The following is a 17,275-nucleotide window of genomic DNA, read 5'->3' as shown; positions in this document are numbered from 1 at the left end:
ACAGTACGGGCTGCCCAGGGGGGTCCCTGTCCCTGTGTCCAGGTGTGACACGGGGAGGGGTTGGGGTGCCGGGGGGGTGTCCTTGTTCCCTGATGCGGTACAGGGGGGTCTGTGGTGACCCTGTCCCTGGGTGCAACGTGGGGGGGGTGCAACTGGGGGGTGCAACTGGGGGATGGTCCCGTCTCTGGGTGCAGTACAAGGGGGTGCCTGTCCCTGGCTGCAGCACAGGGGAGTGACGGGCGCGGGGGTGACGGGAGCGGGGGTGACGGGAGCGGGGGTGCAGGGAGCCCCTGGGGGTTGTCCCTGTCCCTGGCTGCAGCACAGGAAAGTGTCTGGGGCGGGGGGGCGGGCCCCCGGGGCTGCGCGGAAGGCACCGGCGGGGGGGTGAGCGGGGCGGTGTTTGTGTCCCCGCTGCAGCTCGGGGGGGGGGGGCCGGGCAGGGTGTCCGTGTCCCCGGTGGGGACCCGAGGAGGATATTTGTGTTCCGGGGGGGGTTGTCCCTGCCCGGGCGCAGCGCAGGGGGTGGCGGGGGCGGTGCGGGGCGGTGCGGGGCGGGCCGGGGCCGCCGCTATAAAGGCGTCGGGGGCGGCGGCGCCGCGTCCCCTCCCGGCGGCGCGGAGCGGAGCGGAGCGGGCGGCGGTGGTGCGGGCTGCGGTTCCACCAGCAGCGGCGGCGGCTCCGCGGGGCCGCGCCGGTGAGCGCCGCCGGGCGGGGAACGGGGCGCCGGGCTCCGTGCGGGGCTGCGGCCGCTGACCCGCCCCCCACCTCTCCCCGCAGGTCTCGGCCACCCCGGACTCCCCCCGGCTCTGCCCGTCCCTCCGCCTCCCTTCCCCCACCCGCTTTTTGTTATTTTGTTTTTGTTGTTTTTTTCCCCTCCCGTTTCTCCCCGCAACGTCGCCCCCCGCCGCTCCCCCCCGCAGCAAGATGGTGCAGAAGAAATCAGAGATCCCCGGGTTCCACCGATCCTTCAAGGTAAGGGGCTGCCCCCTCCCCGGGGCCGCGCCGCGGGGGCTCCGGTCGCTGCGGGGTGCAGGGGGAGCCGGTGCGGGCCTGCGGCGGATCCTGCGCTGGATCGTGCGCTCAGCTCCGCAGCCCCTGCCCGGGGAGGGGACACGGGCCGCCCCCCGCGCCCCCGGCAGCGAAGGAGGGAAGCGCCGGGGGTGCTGCCACCCGAACCGGGCAGTGGGACCCCCGTGTCCCCCCGCCCCGCGGATCGGGCGCTCTCGGGGGTCGGGTGCACAGATCACCCCCCGGGGGGGCACTGGGGTGCTGCAGCGCCCCGGGGGAGCCCCGTGGGTGGGTGGGTGGCTGGGCTCCACCGACCCCTGCCCAGCTGCTCCCATTTGCCCCGACCCGTGAGCGGGGCGCTGGGGTGCAGGGAGTGGGGGGGCTGCCCGCGGGGTGGGGGGGGCGGCAGGGGCTCCCCAGGATCTATTGTGCAACCGGCTTGTAGAGGCCAGATCCTGGCAGCGCCAAGCACCCGTTCTCATGCTGGGGCTGTGGCTGCACCCGGGGTGCCCGGGGCCCATCACACAGCGCCCGTCCCGGCCACTGTCACGGTGTGAGGGTGCGGGGGGGTCAGATCCTGCCGGGTCCCGCTCCCCGAGCACCCGCTCCGGTCCCGGCGTGTGGCCCAGCGGCTCCGTGGGATCTTTGTTTAGTTTGGCTCCCGGCGCTCCGAGGGACGCTGGGAGCTCACCCGAAACCTGCCCGGCTTATTTTAGCTGACACCTAATCCTGCTTTTAAGGCTTTTTGGCCGGGGTTTGGCTCCCTCCCCTCCACCCCCCCCGGCTGGCCGGGCACGGGGACGGGAGCCGGGGACACCTCGGATGTGCTGATGGAGCCGGTGCACAGCGCCTGCGTCTCCCATCCCCCAAACCTTTTGTGTGCGGGTGCTGCAGCAGCTGGCAGGGCCCGTGTGTCCCCCGTGTGTCCCCCGTGTGTCCCCCGTGTGTCCCCCGTGTGTCCCCCGTGTGTCCCCCGTGTGTCCCGATGCTGCCCCCGGCACAGGGACTGCAGACAGAGCTGCTGCTCCGGGGGGGCCGCTGTGGCTGCAGGGGCCGCTGGCAGCCGGACGGCAGTGCTCCCCTCTGCAAATCCAGATTGGGTTTTGAGGAGGGCAAAGCGCTGGCCCGGAGTGTGTTCTGGCCGCAGGGATCTGAGTGGTGCTGGGTGGGGGGTTCTGGCGTGGCCCCCCCGCAGCGCCGCGGGGATCTCCCAGAGCCGCCCCAGCAGTAAATAGGCGCTTTCTGGCTCTTTCTGGCGGTGGCGGCCGGGGTTCGCCGCTCCGAGCGCTCCGAGCGTTCGGGAACGCTGCTGGGAGCCGCCACCTCCACCCAAACAGATTTCGCAACCCCACTGAGGACAGGGCCCTTTGGCACCCCCTTGTCCTGCAGTGGGGTGGCTGGGGGAGTGGGGGACAGAGGGTCCCTGTGTCCCCTCTGGGGTGCTGGGACTGGAGCCGCCGGGGTTTGGGGTGGGGGAGGTGGCGGTTCCCACACCCTTTGCTGGTCCGGGGCACAGGGAGGGTTTGGGGTGGGGCCCGATCCTTCCAGGTCTGGGTGTCCCGTGGGCACGGCGCTCAGCAGAGTGGGGCTGAGCAGCTCAGGCCCACCGTGACCTTGGGGGAGCCGGGAGGACATGGTGCGGTGGCTCTGGAGCTCATCCTGCCCTCTGGCTTTTCTTCCTGCCCCTCTCGCTGAAGTTCAGGCCTGGGTGGAGATGTGGGGTGGGGTTGGGTTGGTGCAGGTGGCCCCAGCCCCTCTCATCATCCCCTGTTTGCTGGCGTGGAGACATCACCCCGCAGCACCATCCCCATCGGGTGATATGGTCAAACCCTTCCTCCTCCTCCTCCTCCTCCTGCTGGCTCTCCCTTGGGCCTCCACCACGTCCCTCCGCAGGACCTGGTGTCTTGTCCCGGTGGGGCAGGTGAGTGGAGCCTGTGCCAAGACCACGGGTGTTCCGGGCTTTGTGTCCACGCTGGGCGGCCGGTGGCAGCTGATCCGGCAGCTGCCGTCTCACTCATGTTCTTGGCCCCCCAGGGACAAAACCCCTTCGAACTGGAGTTCGACCAGTCCAGCCACCTGGAGCCCGTCTTCAACTTCGAGTGCCCACCCCGTCCCGGTGAGCCGCGGGTGCCGGGGGCTGCGCCCGGGGGCTCCTCCCGCCCCAACCCCTGCATGTTGGCCCTTTGCGCTCCCCCAAAGGCTTTGGGGGGCTGTGCCGGGTGGTGATGCTGGTCCCATGGGGCGAATGGGGTGACTTGTGCTGGTGGTTTTGCTCCGGCACAGACATGCCTTCAAGTCAACCCATCGATATCCCCGACGCCAAGAAAAGAAACAAGAAGAAGAAGCGCTGCAGAGCCACCGACAGCTTCTCGGGCAGATTTGAAGGTGAGCGGGGCCGCCTGGGCGCCCTGGCCCGGGGCAGGGCTGGGTCCTCCCGGAGGGGACAGCCGCGGTGTCCCTGCTGCGGCACAGCCGGCAGCTCAGGCGGCCTCTCCCCCGCCAGACGTTTACCAGCTGCAGGAGGAGGTGCTGGGAGAAGGGGCCCACGCCAGAGTCCAGTCCTGCGTGAACCTCATCACCAACAAGGAGTACGCGGTGAAGGTAAAGCTTGTGCCGCTCAGGGCTGCAGCCCCGGCTCCGGCTCACCCCTGCCTCAGTTTCCCTTTCTGGCCTCTGCATCTCGGGCTCTCCTGGCTCCCACGACCACCAGTTCCATGGGCTGGAGGGGAAGGAGCGCGCAGCGCCGGGCAGGGCACGTGGCACCATCCTCTGCCACCGCCCAGCTCCGGGACCTCGGTCAACCCCCTTAGCCACACTCTGTCCCTCTCAATTAGGGCAGGTGGGAGATTAAATTAACCCTTTGGATGCATCTGGGGGCTCAGGGCAAGCAGGGGCATGTGGAGCCAGCAGGGTGGCCAGTCCCGCTCACCCCGGCGGGGTCTCCGTGCCCCGGCAAGCATGTGGATGCTGGAGGGGGTCAGGGCGAACTTGCTGCTTTTGGGGCCAGGGCTGGTGGTCCTGCGGCCCCGCGGGCTCCCAGCCACGGCACAAGCGGCTGGGACAGGCGCTGTGTCAAAGTGCAGCCAAATGCAAGGGGAACTTGGCTTCTCCTGTCACCCTGGAGGGACCTTTGGGTGCCCCAGTGGGGAAACCGAGGCAGCAGGGAGGGCTGCTCGGCAGCAGGTGCTGGTGGGGACCCCCTGCCCGCCCCGTGGTGTGTCCGGCAGGCCGCGCGTGCCAGCGCCCGGCGGGGCCGCGCACCCGTCTGTGCCGGTGTCACATGGAGCCGGCCTTGGCAGCGGCCGCGGGGAGCGGTTTGGCACGGCCGCGGGAACAGCCTGTTCTGCTGCCTTAACCCCTTCGGGCCGCCCCGCCGGCCTCCGCCCGGCGCTGGGGTCCCGGTGCTGGGGTCCCGGCGCTGCCTGGGCGGGTGCGGTGACCGCCAGCCCCGGCCCCCCACCCCACTGCCGTCCCCTGAGTGTCCCCCTTACATTGCAGATCATCGAGAAGCGCCTGGGTCACATCCGCAGCAGGGTGTTCCGGGAGGTGGAGATGCTGTACCAGTGCCAGGGACACAGGTACCGCGGGGCAGCCGCCGTGTCCCCCCGGGACCGGGGCTGACGCTCGAGACCTCCCGGGCTGCGGCGCGGCTGCCCTCCCCCTGGCCCCACCGGGGCATCTCGTGGCTCCGTTAAACTGTTTGCCATGGCAACGTAGGCTGAGTTGGAGGGTGCTGGGGGCGCTGAGCCGACACTGGGATTTCTGGAGGGGATGGGGGGTGAGCCAGGAGGGTCTGTGAGCAATTAGGGAGTAGAGCTGAGCGCTTAAAGTCCTTTCTCCCCCCTGGAATGTGGCCGGGGGGCCCAGCCGTGTGGTTTCAATCACTGGAAACCTTATTTTCCAGTCCGAGTGCCCCCCGGGGACCCGTGCTGGCTGGGGGCTGCGGGGACCCCGCGGCTTCGGGGGATGCTGGGCTGACACCCCTGTCGCTGCAGGAACGTCCTGGAGCTGATCGAGTTCTTTGAGGAGGAGGAGAGGTTTTACCTGGTGTTCGAGAAGATGAGAGGAGGTGAGTGCAGTGCCAGAAAACGGGGAGTCGGGGTGTTTGGAGCCCCTCCGAGCCCCCGCTCTGCTCTCGCCCACCCCAGGCTCCATCCTGACCCACATCCACCGGAGACGCCACTTCAACGAGCTGGAGGCCAGCGTGGTGGTGCGGGACATCGCCAGCGCCCTGCACTTCTTGCACAACAAAGGTGAGCCGTGCCCCACCCGGTGCTGCTGTGCCCCCCAGTGCTGCTCCCCGGCTCCTGCCGGCCCCAGGCGCGCAGGATCAGGCCCGGCTGCATCGCGGGGGTGCGTGTGGTGCGGAGCCTGTTCCTCCGGTTCCACCGGGATTCGGGGCCAGCAGGAGGCTCTTTGCCCCGACGCAGGCGGTGATTTGGGTCAGGGAGGGGGGGCCCTGTGCCACCCCCAGACCTTTTGCCATGGAGGTCTTGTGGGGGGGATTTTTGCCTCCATGGTCTGTTCTCCCCCCACAGGAATCGCACACAGGGATCTAAAACCAGAAAATATCCTGTGCGAGAGCGCCGACCAGGCGAGTGGGGACAGGGGGGTGGGCGGGGGGTGCGGGTGCTGTGCAGATGGGATAACGAGCAGTTGCGGGGGTGAAAGCTGGGCCGAGGGTCCCCAGGTGGTGCTGGGGGGTCACTGGCCGCTCCTCTTCACCCCTCCAGGTCTCCCCGGTGAAGATCTGCGACTTTGACCTGGGAAGCGGCATCAAACTCAATGGCGACTGCTCCCCCATTTCCACCCCGGAGCTGCTCACCCCGGTAAGCATCCATACACGGGGCTGGGGGGCTGTTCTTGGGGGGGGGGCTGTTCCTGGGGGGCCATCCTGGTTCCCCGCGGGCTGTGGGGACACAGGGCTGTGTGGACGCCCCCATCGCTCCCATCGCCATGCTGCACGTCCCCGCGGCGGCGGGCGAGATGCGGTTGCATAACGCGGGGGGGCCGGGGGCTGGCGCGGCGCCCGGGCTGCCGTGAGCCTTAGCAACAGCCAGCGCGGAGCCCGGCGCGGGCAAAGTGGGTCAGGAGAGAGCCGAGGGGGCACCGCGGCTCCCTGGTGGGGGCGGGAGGGGGCTGGGTGCTGGCAGCGCAGACCCTGCGGGCTGGACACCCCAAAAGCTCCTGGGGTGACCCCGTGCTGCAGGGAGCTTGTCCCACCCTCTGAGGGGACGCTGAGCGTGGCCCCCCCCAAAAGCCGCACTGCTCTTATCGGCAGCAGCAGGGCCACGCGCAGGGCGTTGCCCTGCACCCCGCTGCGTTCTGGGGTGCTCATGTGCCAGGGAGGGCAGAGCCCGGCCAGTGCGGGGTGCAAAACAGCAGCGGCGGGGGGGCGAACCCCTGGCCCCTCTCCCCTGCGTTTCCCTGTCCTGGGGGGCGAATCCCCCGCTCCCCCACGTTCCCCGTCCTGGGGGGCTAATCCCCCGCGTTCCCCGTCCTGGGGGGCTAATCCCCCGCGTTCCCTGTCCTGCGGCAGCGCCTGAGCCCGCGCTCGGCGCCGGTGCCCGCAGGGTTAAGCGCCGCGGCGGGGCGGGGGGGTTGTGCTGGGGTTGGCTTGGTGGTTGGCTGTTTTTTTTCTCTTTCCTGCTGTGGCATCAGCTGCTGGAGCTGAGAGAGGCCTCTGCTCGTTAGGAGGCCTCTGCTCGTTAGGAGGCCTCTGCTCGTTAGGAGTGATTATCTGCTGCACACAGATTTTTTGCTCCCATGTCACGAGACCCGTGTGGCTGCGGGTCACGTGCGCTGGAATGGCCCAGAGTCCCCGCGCTGGGGACAGAGGGGACGGAGCTCTGGGCTTGGATGCCTGAGCTCCTCCGACACCGGCTCTGGATCAGGCAGGGGACCAACAGGGATCGGGCAGGGGATCCAGCAGGGGACCAGCAGGGATCCAGCAGGGAACCAGCAGGGATCGGGCAGGGATCCGGCAGGGGACCAGCAGGGATCCAGCAGGGAACCAGCAGGGATCGGGCAGGGGATCCGGCAGGGGACCAGCAGGGATCCGGCAGGGCAGGCTCATCCGCCGCCTGCGCTGTTGTTCCGTGGCCGCTCCCAGGCGATGGGGCGGCTGCTGCCCCGCTGAACCGGTCGGGTGAGGGGTGTGGGGTGTGGGGTGTGGGTCTGGCCGCCCCGGTGCTGCCTGGGCGGGGTTTGCGCCCCTTCAGACTCACAGGATCATTTTGGTTGGAAAAGCCCCTCAAGATCATGGAGTCCAACCGTTCCCCACCCCCAGCACTGCCCCGTGTCCTGAGAACCTCATGTCCGTCTGTCCAGCCCTCCAGGGATGGTGACTCCAGCACTGCCCTGGGCAGCCTGTTCCAATGCCCCACAGCCCTTTGGGGAAGAAATTGTTCCCACATCCAACCTCAACCTCCCCTGGCGCAACTTGAGGCCGTTTGCTCTTTAGGTTTATTTTTTGGGGGGCGGGCAGCAGGTCTGTGGCATCCCCTGCATAGTGGGGCTGGTGGGAATTGCTGTCCTGAGTTGGGAGGGACCCATGAGGGTCATCGGGTCCAACTTCTGTCCCTGCACAGCACAACCCCCAACATTCACACCCATCATGTGCTGATCTGCCCAGGAAGCGGCTGTATCTGCACCCTCGGTTTGGGGTGCGCAGCTGTGTACCTCCAGCAGGACCCCCTTGACCACCCCAGTTCTTCCCCTGTCCCCTGGGGTCCCCCCGCCACGCTGACCCCTCCTGTCCCCGCAGTGCGGCTCCGCCGAGTACATGGCCCCGGAGGTGGTGGAAGCCTTCAACGAGGAGGCGTCCATCTACGACAAGCGCTGCGACCTGTGGAGCCTGGGCGTCATCCTGTACATCATGCTCAGCGGGTACCCCCCCTTTGTGGGCCACTGCGGCTCCGACTGCGGCTGGGACCGGGGCGAGGCGTGTCACACCTGCCAGGTGCGCGGGACCCCGGCTGCTCCGGCACCGCTGCTCCGGCACCGCTGCTCCGGCAGCGCCGCTCCTCGACCAGCCTGGTTATTTCATGTATTTTCTCCCCAGAACATGCTGTTCGAGAGTATCCAGGAGGGGAAGTACGAGTTTCCCGACAAGGACTGGGCGCACATCTCCTTCGGAGCCAAAGACCTCATTTCCAAGCTGCTGGTGAGAGACGCCAAGAAGCGGCTGAGCGCGGCGCAGGTCCTGGAGCACCCCTGGGTGCAGGGGGTGAGTGTTGCCCCCCCCACCTCTGCTCCAAAACCGGGGTGGTTCACCCCCCGCGGGGTGCCCGCTCTGACCGCTGCGTTTCCTTGCAGTGCGCTCCGGATAACACGCTGCCGACCCCCATCATCCTGCAGAGGTGAGCAGGGTGGCTCTGGGTGGGGGGGACACATCCCACCCCACCCCCATAATCCCGCTCCTGTCCCCTCTTGCTGCTTTTCAGGGGCTCTGCTGCTGCAGCAGTTGCAGCACAAAGTTCAGGTTCAAGCTGTGGTTTTGGTGCCTGGCGGGTCCGGCGTGGCGTGCATGCAAGGGGGGACACCCCAATATCTGACCCCAATCTCCCTCTGGCCCCCCACCCCGCAGGAACAGCAGTGCCAAAGAGCTCACCTCCTTTGCCGCCGAGGCCATCGCCGTCAACCGGCAGCTGACCCGGCGCGACGAGGACGAGGAGGAGGAGGCGGAGGAGGAAGCACGACCCATCATCATCAAAGCTACCTCACGGGCCATGCAGCTCTCCCCCCCCTCCGAGTCCAAGCTGGCCAAGCGGCGGCAGAAGAGCAGCCTGGCCAAGGCGGTGGCCGCCGGGCAGCACCTGGTGGCCCCGCTGGTCCTGGTGGCCGACCAAGCCTGAGCTGTGCCCTCGCACCTGCTGGACCCACCGCCCCCTCCTCTTTCTTTCGCTCTTTCCCCCGTCCCCCGAGAACCCCCATTTTCTGGCTGGAGACAAGATCAGGACTCGTCCCTGTGGCTGGTTTCCAAGGTTTTGCTGATCTTGTAGGTCTGGGGGTGGGAGGGTTTGTTTAAGGTAGTTTTTTTTAAGGTATTAAATGGAGCATGAGGCCGCTCCACCTAGGGCACACTCGAGGACATCGGACAGACACACGGACTTTTGTTTCCTGACTCTTGGTTTCTGCTCTGACATTTTTCCCCCCTCCCTGACACCAAAGGACTCTTTGTATCCGCGGCTGCTTTGACGATTTCAGCTCATTTCATACTGTGAACAAAGGACCCTCGCTCGCGTTTGCAACAACGGGAGCCGCGTTTTAACCTCCTCCCTCCCGTGGAGCTGCGGGTCTTTCTCTGACGTTGGGGTAGATCCCACAAAAGCCCCTTTCTGGGGGTCCGGAGGCACCTCCCGAGCGCGGGGAGCCCCTCCGTCCCACATTCGGGGGTGTCCCCGGCTGCGCTTTGGGGGCCACGGGGGGCGCTGTGCAGGGAACTGCTTGGGCTGGGGGTGCCGGTGCCGGCGAGGAGCAACGCCCCATCCCACCCCCTCCCCTTGGCCACCCGCTCCAGAATAAGCTATTCACCCCCTTTTTCTTAACTATTATTGTTGGTTTTAAACTGCCAGCTGTGCTTCTCTCCAGGGCACAGAGAAACGTCTTCCTTCCCTCCCGCGCTCCGGCCGGCGGCTCCGGGGTAAGGTCAGAGCCGGGGGGTGCACAAGCGCGGGGGCCGTGGGGTTGCACCGGCCCAGGTGTTGCACCCCTGTTTTTTAGGGGGGGTAACCAGCGTCTGCGCCCTCACCCCTCAGGGAGGGCTGAGGTCTCTGGGGTGGCCGGAGCACCCAAAAAGTTCCTTTGGGAATAGCGGGGTGCTCTGTGGAAAGGGAACGACCCCCCGTGAGGAGTCGGGAGCTGTAGAACGGCGGTGGCTTCGGGCTGGCCCCGGGGCTGGCGACAGGACAGTTTGGGGGTGCCGGGGGCGAGCAGCCGGGCTGGTGGCAGCGCCCAGGGACGCGGCGTGGGGAGCACCCTGGGCGTGGGGGTGAAGGTTTGGGGGCAGGCAGTGCGTGGTGTGACGGGTGTCTGGGCGTGATGTTCATGCGTGTGCGTCCATGTTCATACGTGTGTGCCCGTGCCCGTTCTCGGTGCCGGCTTTGGGAAGGGAGTGAGCGCGGGGCAGATCCGGGATGCTGAATCGCGATGAGGCTCTTGGCTGGTTTCTGCCGTGGATCTGGGCAAGTGCTGCCTCACCCCCCCCCCCAAAACACCCCCCGCACCCCGCAAACCTCCGCTCCCCACTGCGGGTGGTGCCACCCGCTGCCGTCCCCGTGTCCCCCCTGCGTTGGTGATCTGTCCCTGCCAGCTCCATGCTGTGGCTCTATCACTGGACAAAGCAGCCTCGGCCCGTGGTGCGCGCAGTGCGGCTTTGGAGCCCTGAGGCTCAGGAGTCACTGTCTCTGAAAAAGTTCTCTTTAATTTTTGCGACTGCTGCCAGCAATACTATGCAATATGTGTTGAGTTGTTTCAGGGAGCTGCGTGAGCGATCTTGGGTGTTGCTGGAGCTTGGGGCAGGGACTGTGTTTTCTCCCCCTTCCCGGCCCTTCTGAGCTCATTGGGTGGGTTGGGGAGGGCGGCTCCCCCAAAACCACCTTGTGCTTGTGATCCGCCCTCCCTGGGTCCCCAGCCCAGTGCGGGGGGAGCAGCAGCGGGGGACCCCCCCGCAGGCACCTCCACACCCCGCAGAGGGCGCCTTCAGAGGAAAAAAACCAAGCAAACAAATCCATCTTGATTGTACATTGTTACTTTTTAGAGCTTATTCTGTTTTATCGGTTGTAGGTAATTCCTTGTTGTCTTATATTAAGAAATACTTGAATGACGTACAGTACGCGATGCCTTGAGCTGGTGTTGTGGACGCTGTTGACGCTGCACGCCGCAGCCTTTTGTTTTCAAACAGAACCATGGGAAGGGACGGCGGGGGGGACGTCTCTGAAATTTTGTCCCCCCTGCACTTTTGTTGGCAAGTGGAGTTTCTCCCTATTCCCATGCGTAAGACCGGTCTCTGTCTGTCTGAAGCACGCAGTTCTGAAGCCGGCGCTGGGTGGGACGTTGTCACCGTGGCTGTCGGTACCGGGAGATGGAGGTGCCACCCGGGCTCTTTGGCCCAGGCTTGGCTTTGCGTTTTGGCTTGCGGGGTTTGGTTTGACCATGGGACGGGTGCTCCGGAGCGGGGCTGAGTGTTTCGGGGGAGCCTGAGGTGCTCCGGAGCGGGGCTGAGTGTTTCGGCGGAGCTTGAGGCGCTCTGGAGCGGGGCTGAGTGTTTCGGCGGAGCTTGAGGCGCTCTGGAGCGGGGCTGAATGTTTCGGCGGAGCTTGAGGCGCTCTGGAGCGGGGCTGAATGTTTCGGCGGAGCTTGAGGTGCTCCGGAGCGGGGCTGAGTGTTTCAGGGGAGCTTGAGGTGCTCCGGAGCAGGGCTGAGTGTTTCAGGGGAGCCTGAGGTGCTCCGGAGCGGGGCTGAGTGTTTCGGCGGAGCTTGAGGCGCTCTGGAGCGGGGCTGAGTGTTTCAGGGGAGCCTGAGGTGCTCCGGAGCGGGGCTGAGTGTTTCAGGGGAGCTTGAGGTGCTCCGGAGTGGGGCTGAGTGTTTCGGGGGAGCTTGAGGTGCTCCGGAGGAGGGCTGAGTGCTTCGGGAGAGCTTGAGGTGCTCCGGAGGAGGGCTGAGTGTTTCGGGGGAGCTTGAGGTGCTCCGGAGGAGGGCTGAGTGCTTCGGGAGAGCTTGAGGTGCTCCGGAGCGGGGCTGAGTGTTTCGGGGGAGCTTGAGGTGCTCCGGAGGAGGGCTGAGTGCTTCGGGAGAGCTTGAGGCGCTCCGGAGCGGGGCTGAGTGTTTCAGGGGAGTCTGGACTGCTCTGGAGTGGGGGTCAGCTCCGAAATGCCACATCCCCGCGTGGGCGCCTGTGGTGGCGCAGGACGTGCTGGTGGCGCAGGACGTGCTCATGCTGGTTCGGTTCCCGCTCCTGGGGGTTTCCAGACAGATGCTCCCGACCCACAGCCACCTCGCCAGTGCCCTTCATCCTCCTCTTCCTCTTTCGGGCCTTTCTCCCCATAGAGTGTCTGCTGGGAAAACAACTTCAAAAAAATGTATTTCTTTTTTTTTTTTAAAGCTGGAAATTTTAAGCGTTTTGGGTCCCCCTCCTCGTCCCTCCACCCCACTAACTCGACTCAGAACTGGTTAGAGCGTTTACCGTGAAGCTGATGGCGCCTGCCAAAGCCGGTTCCCATGAGTCGCGTCAGGGGGTTTGTGCAACAGCGGCCTCTGCTTGGGCTGGGAAACAACCCTGGAAAAACAAACAAAACAAAAAAAAACACAAAAAAGAACAAAAAAAGAGAAAACCACACAAAAACAAGCACTTTACTGTATGTACCAGGTGAACTGATACAGCTGAGTTGAAGTTTTCCTTTATAACAATTGTTGATGCCAGAATTTTGTATTCTGTTTTGTAAGAATTTAATAAAAATGCATTGAGACCTTCTGGGGTCGGTGTTGGGGGGGCAGGGGGAGCGGACCCCCCTTCCCACAGCTCCGGTCCCGCCGTGCTGCTCCCGGGGGGGTGAGGCCGTGCTGGGGTGACAGGGACATGGGGTGACAGGGACACGTGCTGGCAGTGGCCCAGCTCCTGACTCACTTTTCCCATGGGGTGGTGTGATCGGCCGCATCCCCTGCAGGTCACGGTGCAGCGCGGCGCTCGCTGACAGCTCCAAACAGGGGCACAGAGGCTGCTGGCTGCCCCCCCTGTGCCACTGTCCCCCTCCCAGGCCTGTCAGGTTGCAGAGGGGGCAACTGAGTGAGGGTCATGCTCAGGATGGGGAGAAGGGCTGCAGGAGCCCCGCTGGGCTATTGTGGGCAGGGAAGAACTCGCTGAATATATATATATATATATAAAATGTATTTTAATTTTTAAGGTATTTTCTGCCCTGGTAAGTTTGCTTTCCAGCCATGCTGGGGGATGGAGCGGTGAGCCCTCTGGATGCCATTGCTATGGCTGGTGGGGACACCCCCAGCCCCCTGTGTTTTGGGATGGGGCTCCAAGCTCTGTCGGGGCTCAGCAGCTGCTGCTCGGAGCAGAGGGAGCCCTGCGAGAGATCACAGAATCGACTGGGTTGGAAAAGACCTCAGAGATCATCGAGTCCAACCCTTGGTCCAACTCTAGTCTGTTTACTAGATCATGGCACTAAGTGCCATGTCCAACCTCACGTTAAAAACCTCCAGGGCCGGCGAGTCCAGCACCTCCCTGGGCAGCCATTCCAATGCCTGACCACTCTCTCTGCACAGAATTGCTTTCTCATCTCCAGCCTCAATTTCCCCTGGCAGAGTTGAAGCCCATGGCCCCTTGTCCTATTGCTGATGCCTGGGAGAAGAGCCCAATCCCCACCTGGCTAGAACTGCCCTTCAGGTAGTTCTAGAGAGTGCTGAGCTCAGCTCTAAGCCTCCTCTTCTCCAGACTAAACAAGCCCAGCTCCCTCAGCCTCTCCCCATAGGGCTTATGTTCAAGGTCTTATGATCTGTGTTTGCTGTTCAGAGAACGCTGCAGCTGCTTCCTGCAGGATCTGGGTCCGGCCAGGCAGTGTGCCCCCCCGGGACGGTCCGTGCTGGAACCAGAGCCGAGGTCCCGGGATGAGGGGGAGCACGTCCCGTCCCACCGCGCTGCTCTGCGCTTACAGCGCACTTGGCTGAGCACAAGAGCCTATTTTGGGCCAATGCTCAAGCAGCAGCGCAGGTTATTTTAGCCCAGCGTGGGGTTATTTTCAGAGCTGCCCTTCTCTGCACGTGCTCTGGAGATGGTTTCCAACTACCGAGCGCTTTCTGGGGGTGGTGAACGGGGTGGCGGAGAGAAGGACCATGTGGAGAAATTTACAGAGATTAGAACCTAAACCGCTACCTGCCCAGAATGCACTCAGCACCGTGGATCGCAGAACGTCTGCAGGGTAGACTGCGAGCAGAGGACAGGAGGGGCAAGGCTTCTGGAGCAGATGGGTGAAACGACGGGCAAGAGGAGGAGGAAAGCAGTCCTGAGAACCTCGTGTCCATCTGTCCAGCCCTCCAGGGATGGTGACTCCAGCACTGCCCTGGGCAGCCTGTTCCAATGCCCCACAGCCCTTTGGGGAAGAAATTGTTCCCACATCCAACCTCAACCTCCCCTGGCGCAACTTGAGGCCGTTTCCTCTGCTCCTGGCGCTTGTTCCTGGGGAGCAGAGCCCGACCCCCCTGGCTCCAAGCTCCTTTCAGGCAGTTCAGGGATCAGGTCTCCCCTCAGCTCCTGTTCTCAGCTGAACCCCCGGCCTGTCCCCAACACTTCCCCGGGCACCGGCTGCTCCCGCCCCCCTCCCTCTCTCCCCCGCCCGCCCCGGTGCCCCCGCAGCCCGGCCCCGCTCACCGCTCCCGCCGCAGCCCCGCAGCCCCGCCCCCGACCCGCCGCGGGGCGCACTGGGAAAGCGAGTCCCGCCAATGGCGGCGGCCGCGGGGCTGCGCGCGTCCCGGACTACACTTCCCAGCGTGCCCCGCGGCGCGCCCGCCTCTCGTCACGTGAGGGGCAGCCGGCTGCGGGGTGGGGCTGAGGCGCGGCCGGTCCGCTACGGCGGCCGAGAGGGCCCAACCGAGGGGCCCGCCCGGGGGTTGTCAGGGGAGGGGGAGCAGCCGCCTCCTCCATCCGTGCAGAAGCGTCTCGGCCCCGCAGGGAGCGTTTTAGCTGCAAACCAGCAGAGGTCACTCGGCCCCAGTAAATCCAGAGGGGGTGCGAGTGTAGCAAATGGCGTGACAGACACCAGGACGCAGCGCTTTTAAAACAGAATGCATCTTTAATAGCTGGTTATTGTTAATACAAGAAAGATTTAACAGGAAAGAGAGCTGTCCCTCTAAGGGCTCCTGCTGACTCCTGCTCCCTGCTGCCAGCAGGGTCTGCTCCCATCGCTGGCAGAGCCGCGGCCACAGGACCTCCCAAACTCATCCAGGTGGAATGTGTTAACAACACAGCTTTTAAAAGTGCAGCAGAAGCTCGCAGCACACGAGGCGGCAGGAATAGGTATTTGATAACATGATACAAAACCAGGTTGGAAGCTCTTGATCAAAATTAGCCGCGTAACGACACTGCTGTGATGTGGCTCAGCAGCATCTGGCTCTGGTGGTTTATCCGGAGATCCCTGAGCAATCCAGGGCCTGGAAGCCTTGAATCAATACAAACCTGTGTGTATTACAGGAACTGTAACGCAAAGGTGCAGACAGCAGAAGGGGCAGACAGGACATCTCCTCATGGAACACGTCGAATCAAGGACCACACGCTTGCCCGAGTGCATGTGCATGCATCTCCACACACCGAACGCTGATCAGGGGACGGATAACAGAGAAAGGGGGAATGTAATTACCCCATGGAGAATAAATCACTTTAACGGTTCAGTTACTGAGATCACAGCAAGGCAGTGGCACAGCCTCTTAATTAAGCACCAGCCCCGTCATTGCCAACCCGCACCTCCCTGTTCCTCACAGTATCACAGTATGTTTGGGATTGGAAGGGACCTCAAAAGCTCATCCAGTCCAATCCCCCCATGGAGCAGGAACGCCCAGGTGAGGTCGCATAGGAACATGTCCAGGTGGGTCTTGAACGTCTGCAGAGAAGGAGACTCCACAACCCCCCTGGGCAGCCTGTTCCAGGCTCTGTCACCCTTACTAAGAAGTTTTTTCTCAAATTTAAGTGGAACCTCTTGTGTTCCAGCTTGATCCCATTACCCCTTGTCCTATCATTGTTTGCCACCGAGAAGAGCCTGGCTCCATCCTCGTGGCACTCACCCTTTATATATTTATAAACATTAATAAGGTCACCCCCCAGTCTCCTCTTCTCCAAACTAAAGAGCCCCAGCTCCCTCAGCCTTTCCTCACACGGGAGATGCTCCACTCCCTTAATCATCTTTATTGCCCTGCGCTGAACCCTCTCCAGCAGTTCCCTGTCCTGCTGGAACTGAGGGGCCACAACTGGACACAACATTCCAGATGTGGTCTCACCCCTCCACAAACTCCAACGCGGCCCCTCCGACCCTCATCCTCCCCACAATGATCCCCCTCATCCCCAAAACTGCCCCTGAGGGACCACCCACCAAAACCTGCCCCTCAAGGATCGCTGCCCGTGCCCCCACATTGCTCCCCTGGGATTGCCCCTTTGTCCCCCAGAACTGCCTCTTGGGGACGGTCACCTCACCCCCTCAGGGATCACCCCCTCATTCCTGAAGGCGAGGGTCGTCCCCTCACCCCCAAAACTGCCCCTCAGGGATCGTCCTCCCAGGGACAACCCTCCCAAAGTGCCCCTCAGGGACCGCCCCTCATCCCCCAAAGTGCCCCTCAGGGATCGCCCCTCATCCCCCAAACTGCCCCTCAGGGATCGCCCCTCATCCCCCAAACTGCCCCTCAGGGATCGTCCTCTCAGGGACAACCCTCCCAAACTGCCCCTCAGGGATCGTCCTTTCAGGGACAACCCTCCCAAACTGCCCCTCAGGGACCGCCCCTCATCCCCCAAACTGCCCCTCAGGGATCGCCCCTCATCCCCCAAACTGCCCCTCAGGGATCGCCCCTCATCCCCCAAACTGCCCCTCAGGGATCGTCCTCTCAGGGACAACCATCCCAAACTGCCCCTCAGGGATCGCCCCTCATCCCCCAAACTGCCCCTCAGGGATCGTCCTCTCGCCCCAGAACTGCCCCTCAGGGATCGCCCCTCATCCCCCAAACTGCCCCTCAGGGACCGCCCCTCGTCCCCAAACTGCCCCTCAGGGATCGCCCCTCACCCCCAAACTGCCCCTCAGGGATCGTCCCCTCATCCCCCAAACTGCCCCTCAGGGATCGCGCCTCATCCCCCAAACTGCCCCTCAGGGATCGTCCCCTCATCCCCCAAACTGCCCCTCAGGGATTGTCCTCTCAGGGACAACCCTCCCAAACTGCCCCTCAGGGATCGCCCCTCATCCCCCAAACTGCCCCTCAGGGACCGCCCCTCATCCCCCAAACTGCCCCTCAGGGACCGCCCTCTCGCCCCAGAACTGCCCCTCAGGGATCGCCCCTCATCCCCAAACTGCCCCTCAGGGACCGCCCTCTCGCCCCAGAACTGCCCCCAGACCCTCCGCGCTGCCCCCGGCAGCCACGCCCTCACTCCCCCACACCCTGGCAGGGCCCGTCCCTTGTCCCCCAGGGCCCACCCCGCTGCCCGCTCCCGCCCGGCCCCGCCCGCCCGCTCCCGCCCGCCGCCGCCCGCCCTCTCCCCGCCCCGCCGCTCCCCTGCCCGGCCGGCGGC

General features: G+C 64.6%; 1 protein-coding gene and 1 long non-coding RNA gene across 5 annotated transcripts; one reads left to right on the top strand and one right to left on the bottom strand.

The window, feature by feature from the left end:
• Window positions 1-582: 582 nt before the first annotated feature.
• Window positions 583-12,481, top strand: MKNK2 (MAPK interacting serine/threonine kinase 2). 4 transcript variants are annotated; one of them, XM_080359328.1, is made up of 15 exons: window positions 583-694; window positions 778-972; window positions 3,043-3,124; window positions 3,292-3,393; window positions 3,512-3,609; window positions 4,507-4,586; window positions 5,004-5,077; window positions 5,157-5,261; window positions 5,547-5,602; window positions 5,742-5,837; window positions 7,775-7,969; window positions 8,072-8,236; window positions 8,326-8,369; window positions 9,601-9,652; window positions 12,113-12,481. In XM_080359328.1, the coding sequence occupies exons 2-15, from the start codon at window positions 925-927 to the stop codon at window positions 12,182-12,184; spliced, it is 1,269 nt and encodes a 422-aa protein (XP_080215454.1). In that variant the 5' UTR covers window positions 583-694; window positions 778-924; the 3' UTR covers window positions 12,185-12,481. The 4 variants fall into 4 exon arrangements, with proteins under 4 accessions (XP_080215454.1, XP_080215455.1, XP_080215453.1 ...); XM_080359329.1 differs by lacking the exon at window positions 9,601-9,652; XM_080359327.1 differs by having other exon boundaries at window positions 9,601-12,481.
• LOC308049594 lies at window positions 12,194-14,302 on the bottom strand. The gene is made up of 3 exons (XR_013923312.1): window positions 13,889-14,302; window positions 12,635-12,766; window positions 12,194-12,286 (listed from the first exon to the last, which is right to left on the bottom strand). It is a non-coding gene; the product is annotated as an uncharacterized lncRNA (long non-coding RNA).
• Between the last annotated feature and the right edge of the window lie 2,973 nt (window positions 14,303-17,275).

The sequence above is a fragment of the Nesoenas mayeri genome, assembly GCF_963082525.1.
Source record: "Nesoenas mayeri genome assembly, chromosome: 25".
Classification (NCBI taxonomy): Eukaryota; Metazoa; Chordata; class Aves; order Columbiformes; family Columbidae; genus Nesoenas; species Nesoenas mayeri.
Note: the sequence above shows the minus strand (reverse complement) of the source record. Positions and strands in the feature narration are given on the sequence as shown.